The 12,573-nt window shown below is 34.6% G+C and overlaps 1 protein-coding gene across 1 annotated transcript in view; it reads left to right on the top strand.

Annotated features, from left to right (window-relative positions):
* The window catches only part of LOC132742165 (myosin-6-like), a 159,160-nt gene extending 152,780 nt beyond the window's left edge, over positions 1 to 6,380 (top strand). Inside the window, exons 38-41 of the mRNA XM_060730493.1 lie at positions 1,363 to 1,473; positions 2,483 to 2,592; positions 3,806 to 3,936; positions 6,160 to 6,380. Of these exons, the coding sequence (XP_060586476.1) occupies positions 1,363 to 1,473; positions 2,483 to 2,592; positions 3,806 to 3,936; positions 6,160 to 6,380 (573 nt within the window). The remainder of the gene's footprint in view (positions 1 to 1,362; positions 1,474 to 2,482; positions 2,593 to 3,805; positions 3,937 to 6,159) is intronic.
* The last annotated feature ends 6,193 nt before the right edge of the window (positions 6,381 to 12,573 follow it).

Here is a 12,573-nt window from a genome sequence, read left to right as displayed (position 1 = left end):
AATGGAATATCAGTAAAATTGGTAAAAACAAGAAAATGGAATATCAGTAAAATTGATAAAAACAAGAAAATGGAATATCAGTAAAATTGATAAAACTGGAAAAGTAAAATTGATAAATCGAGAAAATGGAATATCATTAAAATAGATAAAAACTAGAAAATGGAATATAATTGATAAACATTTGATAATGGAATATCAGTAAAATTGAAAAACAATAAATAATGAAATATATGTAATTTTCGTTACTTTAAACATATAATAAGGTTGTTAAATCATTGAAAAGTGCATTTTGTATGATCTTCTAAAACATCATAAATTCAAGGACTGAAAGAACAACAGATTCAAAATGATTGTAGTGGGCCTAGATACAGTTTTGGGATTTGAGCTAGAAATAGCCGAAAGGCCAAAATCTAGGCTTAGTTATAAACCTAGGCCAAAATCTACACACACATACAAAACAAGGCCAAAATCAGGCCTTTCTGACATACAAAACTCTAAAACAGTAGAATCATTGAGGTCAGAATCTAGGTTAAGTGAAAATGACATGACTGGTTCAAGAATATCTGATAGTGTCAGTGGACCTGAAGAAAACTGGACTGGTTTCCAACAAAATGAGAAAAGTTTGACTGGTTCAACAGTTTCAGAACATACTCAAGTGCTATACAGTCAGTGTGATAAAAGACAGTCTGATGTTTATGAGTCTATGTCACAAACTGATAATATGTGGTTAGAAAGTAAACTGTGTGAAAGTATAGAAAAATCATCTATAAATGACAATTCAAGGCCTGATTCAAGGATCAGTTCCTGTCCTAGGCCTGATTCAGTGATAAATGCTTTTCCTAGGTCTGATTCAAAGGCAAGTGTCTGTCCTAGGCCGAATTCAAGACTCAGTGTTAATGAAAGACCTGAATCAAGGCTAAGTGATATTTTTACAAGGGAAATCAAGTACAATGAAAAAAGTAGACCAAAAACTGGAATAATAAATGCTAAAAACAGAGTATGTTCAGGAAATAGACCTAAAACTTGTGTTCCAAGATCGACAGCAACTTCTGGAAGTAAATCAAATAGGCCTAATTCAGGCTCTGTCAAGGTGTGTTTTTGATTTAAGAGTCATTATAAAGGAGTTGTAAAATAGTTAAGGGAACTGAATTGTTAAGGCCATCATGGCTCAGTGGTTATGGTTAGTTACTAAGTACCACTTGCTACTCACCCTTAGGTCAGAGGTTAATCCTGCTAGAGACTTCATGTTCTTTTATTTAGCAGTTCTACTAAGAGCCCACTTCTACAACAAGAAAATAAATTTTTGAGTTTTGTTTTATGTGAATACATTATATTTGAGAATAATTCCTTTGCTCATTTCAGAATGTGGGTCAAGGTCAATATGAGGTCAGGGGGCCTCTAGAAGGTGACAGTACTGGTCTGATGGGTTCATCTGTAGGCTACATGGCAGCTCAACCAGGTTCTACATGGAAGGTGTGTAAGCTGTTTTATAACAGATCTTTTTATTACAAAGTAGAGATATATTCATAATTCTGTATGTTTGTTTGGTTTAACGATGCATTAACATAGTATAGGTCAAATGGCCATGAAACAGGAAAGATGTTTTCGGCTAACCTTGGGTGTTACAAATTTCAAAGCAACACCTGGGGTCAAAACCACCTCACCTGCTGGAACTAAGAGATGCATAGACTCCAGTTATTAGAACTGATTTAGTCGCCTCTTACGATTATGCAGGGATAGACTGTGCACTGTAAAATGACATATTTCATAAATAATCTATAAATAGCTTATTTGATCAATAATCTATAAATAGCATATTAGTCAAAAATCGATAAATAGCATTTTATTACTAATCTATAAATAGCTTTGAAATGCCATTCTCTGATTGGTTAATGTTATTTGAGTAATAATGTGAAATATAATTTTTTACTACAATTATGATCTATTAACGACTGGTTAAGATACAACTCTTTCGTGCCTGAAATAATGCATGGAAGGGCACCTGAGGTCTTCCTCCACCACTGTAAAGCTGGAATGTCGCGATATGACCTATACTGTGTCGATGTGACGTAAAACCCATAACAAACAAACAAAAAAAGTAACAAAGCCAACAAGTTGTACAGAAATATCTGGTTTGCTGCTAGTACTTTATGGGCTAATATGAATGACCTTTCTTAGACCGATTTGCAACCCTTCAATTTTTAGTCAATTCATTTCACAATTATAAAAATTATTCTGGTGATACGGAGTTAATTACCTTAAACTTAGCACACAAGTTGTTGGTCTAGACCTACATCAAATGGAACATTAGTCTCGAAAAATGATTTCTACTCCAATCATGTCATAAAACCTCAGTGGAGTCCCTTTCAGTTCATACAGTGTTTAACTTATTACGTACTAGCTTGTCTCAAAATTTGAAATACATTTGTATGATCATTTGTAAGGAATTAAGTTTATCAAAATGCTTTTATTATTTATTTAGATGGCCGATTCACATCAAGGAATCAACAACCCTTATTTAGGAAATGTGAACACTCCCAGAATCCTCGAGCTTGACATCAACAGAATGATGATTGGTCAAAATACAATAAGGTGAGTTTTCATTGGTCGATTTGCAAAATTAAAATACTGAAATTTTGTTACATTGATTCTCATTGGAAAAAGTTTGTTACATTGATTCTCATTGGATAGTCTCAATGTATATAATTGTTGATATGATGAAAGTTTTCCAAAATCTATGGCTGTCCCGTTCGCTCAATAGATAAGAGCATTGGACTGTGAATCCGGCGACCTGGGTTCGATTTCCGGATGGTGCAGGTCACTTTTTTTGTTACGATTGATCATGAAATCTTAAGAAGGTCATTTGCAATGTACCTCTGCTCTGTTATGTACAAAAGTTTCAGTTCCTTGCAAAAGTGAAGGCAACTAGTACTGGTAAACTGCTTGACAGCCTGCCCATAGCAGGAACGATGCGGTGGCTGAACTCTGCTCTGGTGAATTCAATGTGGCTTACTGCCGTGATCTGGAGTGAAAACTACCAACACCACCAACACCACCAAGTTTTAAATAAATTTCAATGAATCTTTTTTTAATGAAAGGAAGCAAAATGTGCAACAATACAAATTCGTTATAAAGACATTTGACAGGTTATATTGTTGTGTGTAAATGGTTGTTTTCTATATAACCTTTTTCAAGCAGCTCTAGTGTTATAACTATAAAGCCATATATTCTTGGACATTTAATTTGTCAAATATCTTTAAAACTAATTTTATAAAATTATACAAATACAGGTATTTTTAGCAGGCAAATAAATATGATTTTGTTAAAAGGCTCATGAAAAATACATGTTTTTTCTTATCTTTCTTATCTTTGATTTTTACCTGTTTCTTAAAAGCTTTTTCTGATTAATGACAATGAAATAGACACGACTTCTCGTCCTTCCACAAATTCTATTTTTAGAATAAAAAAACCCAGTGAATAATTATGTTCTAATGTGCACCTTTTGTTTTACTAAAGAGTTGCATCTTAACCAATTCATTAATAGATCATAATTGTTATAAAAAATCCTATTTCACATTATTACTTAACCAATCAGAGAAAGGCATTTCAAAGCTATTTACAGATTCTTAATAAAATAAGCTATTTATAGATTATCAATACAATATGCTACTTATAGATTATTAATCAATAAAATAAGCTAAATTGTATATTTATAGCTTATTAATACAATATGCTATTTATAATAGATTATTAATAAATAAAATAAGGTATTTATAGATTATTTATAAAACATGTCATTTTACAGTGCTCAGATTGGATCTCAAGGATTGAGTAATGACAGACTGGTAAATGCCGCCAATAATAATCTCCGGGCATATATGACAGTGAACCGACCTGGACCGAACTCTGCTGGTAAAGCAGACCGCCCTCACTCAGGTAAATGAAACAATTTTTACTCGGGCAATTACATGTATCTACAACCAAACTTAACTCAAATAACTAAAAAAACATATTATTCTTTCAAATATTTAAAACAATTTTACTTGTACAAAATTATTCACACAACTTCAAATTACTTGTATCTCACTACTTTGAGTTCGAATCTCAACTTTGGATTCTGTCATGTGAGGAAGCTATTCAGCTAGCTTAGGGAAGGTTGGTTCTACCCAGGTGCCAATTTGTGCCTGAAATAGCTTTATGCAAAGGCTTTGAAGTTGGCCATTACTAAAACAATTTTAAAGGTGTCAATATGAAACTTAGAATACTAGCTTATGATAAGAAGCAGTTGTACGACTAGGGGCATTCTGAAAACTATATTTTTGGAGTTATTCCCCTTTTTAACATAGATTTTTTTTGTCAAAAGTGGTTATTTTAACAGTCTAGCATTAACACTACATGAGGTGCTCTTTTTACTATTTATAACTATATATTAGTTAAAATTCTAACACAACCCTCATTTTTCACTATTGAACATAGAAGGACCGAAATTGTGTGTAAATATGCAATAAAATTACTGTTGACGATCTATATTTAGACATGTGACATTACCATTAAAAATGTGACTCTTTGAAAATAAGAACAGAAACAAATATGTGTAATTTAGCTTGATATTAGGTATGGCAGCATTTATTTGTTGATGTCATGTGAGAATCGAAATAATATATCCCAAGCAGTGATTTTATTATGTCTCCCCCACCTCGGGGGGAGACATATTGTTTTTGCCCTGTCCGTCAGTCCGTCCGTCCGTCCGTCAGTCCGTCCGTCCATTCTTCGTTTCCGGACGATAACTAGAGTTCCTTTTGACCTACAGCCCTCAAACTTCATAGGATGATTGGTCTTATAGAGCTGATGATCCCTATTGTTTTTGGGGTCAGTAGGTCAAAGGTCAAGGTCACACTGACCATTGGTCAATTTCTCGTTTCCGGATGATAACTAGAGTTCCTTTAGACCTACAGCCCTCAAACTTCATAGGATGATTGGTCTTATTGAGCAGATGATCCCTATTGTTTTTGGGGTCAGTAGTTCAAAGGTCAAGGTCACAGTGACCGTTGGTCAATTTCTCGTTTCCGGATGATAACTAGAGTTCCTTTTGACCTACAACCCTCAAACTTCATAGGATGATTGGTCTTATAGAGCTGATGATCCCTATTGTTTTTGGGGTCAGTAGTTCAAAGGTCAAGGTCACAGTGACCGTTGGTCAATTTCTCGTTTCCGGATGATAACTAGAGTTCCTTTTGACCTACAGCCCTCAAACTTCATAGGATGATTGGTCTTATAGAGCAGATGATCCCTATTGTTTTTGGGGTCAGTAGGTCAAAGGTCAAGGTCACAGTGACCGTTGGTCAATTTCTCGTTTCCGGATGATAACTAGAGTTCCTTTTGACCTACAGCCCTCAAACTTTATAGGATGATTGGTCATATAGAGCTGATGATCCCTATTGTTTTTGGGGTCAGTAGGTCAAAGGTCAAGGTCACACTGACCGTTGGTCAATTTCTCGTTTCCGGATGATAACTAGAGTTCCTTTAGACCTACAGACCTCAAACTTCATAGGATGATTGGTCTTATTGAGCAGATGATCCCTATTGTTTTTGGGGTCAGTAGTTCAAAGGTCAAGGTCACAGTGACCGTTGGTCAATTTCTCGTTTCCGGAAGATAACTAGAGTTCCTTTTGACCTACAGCCCTCAAACTTCATAGGATGATTGGTCTTATAGAGCAGATGATCCCTATTGTTTTTGGGGTCAGTAGGTCAAAGGTCAAGGTCACAGTGACCGTTGGTCAATTTCTCGTTTCCGGATGATAACTAGAGTTCCTTTTGACCTACAGCCCTCAAACTTCATAGGATGATTGGTCTTATAGAGCAGATGATCCCTATTGTTTTTGGGGTCAGTAGGTCAAAGGTCAAGCCACAGTGCAGTGGGGGAGACATGCGCTTTTTTACAAAAGCATCCTCTAGTTTCTTGATAAAATGTCTTGATAAACCACTGTTTGTTGTTTCAGATGGGCATCATTATATCACTCTGGCTATAATTTTTCGCATCCTTACTCAAAACAGTGATTTTATTGCTGCATAGAATCACTTTATTCATAAACCACTATTTGGGATATATTGTTTCTTAAATGCATTTCAAACTGATCATTTATTTATTTATTAAACCAGGATCACGACAGACCACCCGCCCATCTTCCTCACCAACCAATCACAGTGCATCTACAGCAAAACGAGTGCGGTTATCTGACGTAGATATACCTGTTGTCATGTCACAGAGTCAGCCTCTACCTCCGATAGGCGTTAACCAGGAGACTCCGAGGACTGGTAGCAGTAAAGGTAGACAGTCACCCCCTAGAAGTAAGTTTTCATCGAATAAAGGGAGATTATAAATCTTTTTTAAAGAAAGTAAGTTTTCATTGAATAAAGGGAGATAATTTCACATTGAATAAAGGGAGATAATCTCGTTTTGCAAGAAATAAATTTGCATCTTTTTGTAAGAAGTAAGTTTTCATTGAATAAAGGGAGATGATAAATCTTTTTTAAAGGAAGTAAGTTTTTATTGAGTAAAGGGAGATAATTTCTTTTTTTACAAGAATTAAAGTTTTCATTGAGTAAAGGGAGATAATCTCTTCTTGCAAGAAGTAAATTTGCATTGAGTGAAGGGAGATAATCTGCAAGAGTACATTTGAATTGAGTAAAGGGAGATAATCTTCTGTTTCATTGAATAAAAAGAGGTAATCACCTACTTGGGATAAATCAGTTGAGTAAAGAGAACACAATTTTCTGCTTGTAAGTTTTCATTGAGTAAAAGGAGACAATTTCCTGCTGGAAGGTAATTTTCATTTGGGAAAGGGAGGTGATATTTTTCAAGAATTAGGTTTTCATTGATAAAGGAAAAAAATTCAGATTGAGGAAAGTTTTCACTTCATTGAGTGAAGGGAAAAAATCTGTTTCACGAAGTAAGTTTTAATGGAACAGATGGAGATCATATTAATATCTCTAGAAGTAAGCTGTGAAATTGGATAAAGGGAGATAATTGTAGCTCGATTGAGATAAGTATATGGCAGGAATAACTTAATAATTTAAAATTAGTTTTCTTAGGGGTCTAGAAAGAAGTCTCATTATTTAATAAAAGATAAGCTTTCTATTTTTCAATATTTTTGAAAATTTTTAATTGATTGTTATTTTCATTTTTCCATTTTGGAAATTTGATTTTCCCCTGAAATTTTCCCACCGGGTTTCAAGCCCTACGTCATTTTTCCAGTAGGGAAATGGAAAAAACCAACAGATAAAAAATTTTAAAATTTTACCCCCCCTTCTTTTGTTTTTTCAGTGAACAGTTAGCTCCCCCTGATGACATATATTCATAAGACAGTTAGCTTTCCTGTTGAGCTCTTGTGAGAAGATATATTCTTAAAACAGTTAGCTCCCCAGATAAGATACATGTATATTAATAAAACAGTAAGGTAATTTTCATAAAACAGTTAGCTCCCCTGATATGATATATTCATAAAACAGTTCACTCCCCTGATAGCATATATTCATAAAACAGTAAGCTCCCTTGATAAGATATATTCATAAAACAGTTAGCTCCCCTTATAGAATATATACATTCAACAGTAAGCTTCCCTGATTAAACCTTTATTTTTAACAGTTATCTCCCCTTAAAAGATTTATTCATTAAACTATAAGCACCCCTAATAAGATATACCCGTAAAACAGTTATTTCTCCTGATAAAATATATGCATAAAGGGTTAGCTCCCTTGATTAATTAGTTCATTTATCACCCTCTCAAACCTACAGGATATGACAGTGTATTGAACTTTATTTCAATCATAATCAATTACACTGTAATTGATTAAAACTAGATTTAGAAACATGCAAAGGACTGTGACAAATAATTGTTGTAATTGATTAAGTCCTGAAAATTGCAGCAATCCCTTTATGATTAATATATAAGTGTTTATGTAAGGTTTATGTACACCAATAATTTAATTATGATTTATTAGCTCATCTGTTTTTAAAGAAAAAGTCAAGCTATTATGATCGTGGCGCCGTTCTTGTTGTTTGCATAGTCCTGCAAAAATTTAAATGTAGCCGATTATTTAAACATTGAAACTTGAAATACTTGCTTATCAGGACAAGCTGCAGTTGTAAGACAAGGGCTATTATCCTGAAAAACCTAATATTTTTAAGAGTTATGTCCCTTTTTAATTTAAAATACTTTTATAAATTGATTACATTATAACAGACAAGCGTTAAAATCCCATGAGGTGCTCTTGTTTATTTAAGATGTTGCATACGTCGTTTAATATGCGATGTATTTTATTTCATGTCTTAACATGGTATTTGAAATTCTTCAGTTAAATGAAGAAGAAATTTTAAAAAAAGTTGTACAAAATAATAGTACAGTAGGATGGTTTGTGATTCATTTGTTTTCTTGTTATTCTAATTTTGACCATTGTACTTTAAGCCACTAGCCCACACACAGTGTCTTGACAAATTGGAAAAAATATGACAAGGTTAAACAAGTACATAAAAAGTATAGATGTTCCAGCTTTTTCAAAGATTTGCACTTTTATTCTTGCACTTTTAATCTGTCTAAATTCAAAACCATTTGTTTGTGGGTTAGTTACTTTAAACACAATGTTTCTTTAGATAATGTTTCATAAAATCTTCAGAGTTATAGCCCCTTGTATTTTTTATTTAGTTTACTCTGTAATATTATAATGCATAACTTAGAAAAGTTGGGTTTTCTTCCTCAGAATCAGATGGGTCATATGATTTCTAAATATGTATTAATTTCTGAGACTGTAAGTAAACCTCAAATGTTCAAAGAAAAAATTGTTTCTTTTCATGTTTTTTGTCTTTTTATTTTTTTTATTTGGGGGGTAGGGGTGTTGTTTTTGCATGTATTTTAATAGATTCAACACCAGAAATGCAAATTTAATTATTGTTTTCTTGTTAATTTTTTAATAAAAATTAGTGCTGCCTTTTCTTCCATCCATTTAGCAGAGATTTCTCATTTACAAGCCAGTTATCTTTGTGTATAAAGATTTTTCTAGCTGCTGTAGTCAATAAACCGTCCATTTTTATTTTATTTACTTTGTTTCTTAAATGGCATTTTTTTATAAAAACCTCTTCTGCTTTTTTTGCAGAAACTATAATATACAGTAAGGAGTGCATATAATATGCAAATGATATGTTAATGACATGCAAATGACATGCAAATTAACTTTCATAATGGAGGCAAGTCCTTATTTGCTGTTACACTGTAGTACATGCAATTGTTCTTGAAGAATGTTATTTTTTATTATTATTTATTTCTTTTTCAATTTTTGTCAAATCAACTAGCTGGTTTTAGATTTTTGTGAAACAATACCATTTTGTAAAACATTTAGCAAATACAAAGGCTTAAAGTGAATTGCTCTTTGATTTAAGGTCTTTAATACAATATGATTATTCTGTAAGTTAATGAAAACATGATCTATATATAGCAGAAAAATATTTGTTTTTAGAATAAAATATTATTTTTTCGTCTTATAAATATTCAAAACTGTATACAGATATTCAAATGGTACTTTTCTATTGTTTCTATCAATTGCAAAATGTGCCCATTGTAGACCAATCCACTTTAAGCATATAAAACTTATTTTTAGTATCAATGATGTAAAATATAAAAATAATAAATATCTATTTTGATGTTCATAATTTTAAACAATTGACTCGAGTTCTTAAACTTTAAAATTTTGAATAACTTGATTATAATTACTATTGACACTAACAGACAGTGCTAGATGTGTTTTTTTGTTTAGTGCTGTTTCCTGAAAAGTTTGCGTAACTTCTATCAGGGCAAATGTTTTGTTATTTTTTTATACACTGTGTTACATATTCAACATTATGACCTTTTTGTTATTATTACAGTGGATTGTTGTTAAACTGTTGACTTTGTCATAACTGTTCATTGATGACCTGCACGCAAAATCACTCAAAATAAGTTTTAGAAATGTTTTTAACATCTTTGGTACAAATGTATGTAATTATCAATATGTAACAATTGACAATGACAGTTGGTTTGTAACTGATGCTAAATTTAAAATTTGTCTGTTTAATTTTTTAAATTTAAAAAGGAAAAGGACAATTAAAATGTATTTTTGATAATATTTCGAAGGAAATCAATTCAAATTCAAAAGTATGGAAGAGTACCTTTAAATTAAATTTCTACTATCATATTAATCCCAAGCCTACTGGTGGCCATGCAACCAGTGCAGACCAAGATCTGTTTCTCTATTCTGTCAGTAATAATTTTGAATTTTCCCTAAAAATGATGGAATGGTTTGGTCCAGATTGAATGATGGATGAGTCCATTTCAGATATTTAGTGTGGTCAGAGGTAAAAAAAAAAAAAAAAATTTAATATTTTTTAAGCTGCATGCCTATAGATTAATACTTTTTTGTGAATGATAAGTAAGAAAGAGATCTAAGTAAAAGTAACAGGGTGTATGGTAATGATAATTGAAGATTTGGAAGAGAAAAAAAAGCAAATTTGTAAAGCGGAGACAATATTGAATGATATTTGAAGATTTTAATTATATTTTGCAAAGAAAAAAAGCAAGTATGCAAAATGGAGACAGTGGATAGGTGTGAAAAAGTATAGTACAACCTGTGTAGAGTGATCACCATTTGGGAGACAAAGTTGTTGTTTTGGTTGCTGCTAAGAAATACTGCCCCAGGGAGGTTGATTTTAGAATAAAGTTTTACTTTTGGGAAGAATTGTTGCTGTACAATGGGTCACTCTACAGAGGTTGCACTGTTATTAATTATATGATTGTTTTAGAGAATTTTTTTTTACAGAACTGTGCAGCTCTAGAAAAAAACAAAAGCATTTTGTGATATATTTTTTTGATAAAATTCTTGTTTGCTTATTGAGTAATGTTTTACAATGCTAATAGTAAATATCCTGTTATACTGTACTAACATCATTGCCATTTTGTTTTGTGATATGTTTGTGTTTTTAAGATAAACTTTAATGATAATATTGTGTTGTTCTTCACTTGAAAAGTGGTTTGCAGTAAGAGGCAACTGATGATTCGAAGGGCATAACATCTCAAAGGGAAGTTACTGTTGCACTCAAAATTAAGTCCAATTAATTGGGTGTAACGGATTCCAAGGGAGGTAACTGTTGGGTCCCAAAATACAGTCGCTAAGAGTGGCCTCCCCTGATAACATTGCAAATGGCGTAAGGGGATCCAAGGGAGGTAACTGTTGGGTCCCAGAATACAGTCGCTAAGAGTGGCCTCCCCTGATAACATTGCAAATGGCGAAAGGGGTTCAAAGGGAGGTAACTGTTGGGTCCCAGGATATAGTCGGCAAGAGTGGCCTCCCCTGATAACATTGCAAATGGCGAAAGGGGTTCAAAGGGAGGTAACTGTTGGGTCCCAGGATATAGTCGGCAAGAGTGGCCTCCCCTGATAACATTGCAAATGGCGTAAGGGGTTCAAAGGGAGGTAACTGTTGGGTCCCAGGATATAGTCGGCAAGAGTGGCCTCCCCTGATAACATTGCAAATGGCGTAAGGGGTTCAAAGGGAGGTAACTGTTGGGTCCCGGATATAGTCGGCAAGAGTGGCCTCCCCTGATAACATTGCAAATGGCGTAAGGGGTTCAAAGGGAGGTAACTGTTGGGTCCCAGGATATAGTCGGCAAGAGTGGCCTCCCCTGATAACATTGCAAATGGCGTAAGGGGTTCAAAGGGAGGTAACTGTTGGGTCCCAGGATATAGTCGGCAAGAGTGGCCTCCCCTGATAACATTGCAAATGGCGTAAGGGGTTCAAAGGGAGGTAACTGTTGGGTCCCAGGATATAGACGGCAAGAGTGGCCTCCCCTGATAACATTGCAAATGGCGTAAGGGGTTCAAAGGGAGGTAACTGTTGGGTCCCAGGATATAGTCGGCAAGAGTGGCCTCCCCTGATAACATTGCAAATGGCGTAAGGGGTTCAAAGGGAGGTAACTGTTGGGTCCCAGGATATAGTCGGCAAGAGTGGCCTCCCCTGATAACATTGCAAATGGCGTAAGGGGTTCAAAGGGAGGTAACTGTTGGGTCCCAGGATATAGTCGGCAAGAGTGGCCTCCCCTGATAACATTGCAAATGGCGTAAGGGGTTCAAAGGGAGGTAACTGTTGGGTCCCAGGATATAGTCGGCAAGAGTGGCCTCCCCTGATAACATTGCAAATGGCGTAAGGGGTTCAAAGGGAGGTAACTGTTGGGTCCCAGGATATAGTCGGCAAGAGTGGCCTCCCCTGATAACATTGCAAATGGCGTAAGGGGTTCAAAGGGAGGTAACTGTTGGGTCCCAGGATATAGTCGGCAAGAGTGGCCTCCCCTGATAACATTGCAAATGGCGAAAGGGGTTCAAAGGGAGGTAACTGTTGGGTCCCAGGATATAGTCGGCAAGAGTGGCCTCCCCTGATAACATTGCAAATGGCGAAAGGGGTTCAAAGGGAGGTAACTGTTGGGTCCCAGGATATAGTCGGCAAGAGTGGCCTCCCCTGATAACATTGCAAATGGCGAAAGGGGTTCAAAGG

The sequence above is a fragment of the Ruditapes philippinarum genome, unplaced genomic scaffold, assembly GCF_026571515.1.
Source record: "Ruditapes philippinarum isolate M1 unplaced genomic scaffold, ASM2657151v2 ctg1133_1_1_1_1, whole genome shotgun sequence".
Classification (NCBI taxonomy): domain Eukaryota; kingdom Metazoa; phylum Mollusca; class Bivalvia; order Venerida; family Veneridae; genus Ruditapes; species Ruditapes philippinarum.
The sequence above is the reverse complement of the archived record's forward strand: the minus strand, read 5'-3'. Positions and strand labels throughout refer to the sequence as shown.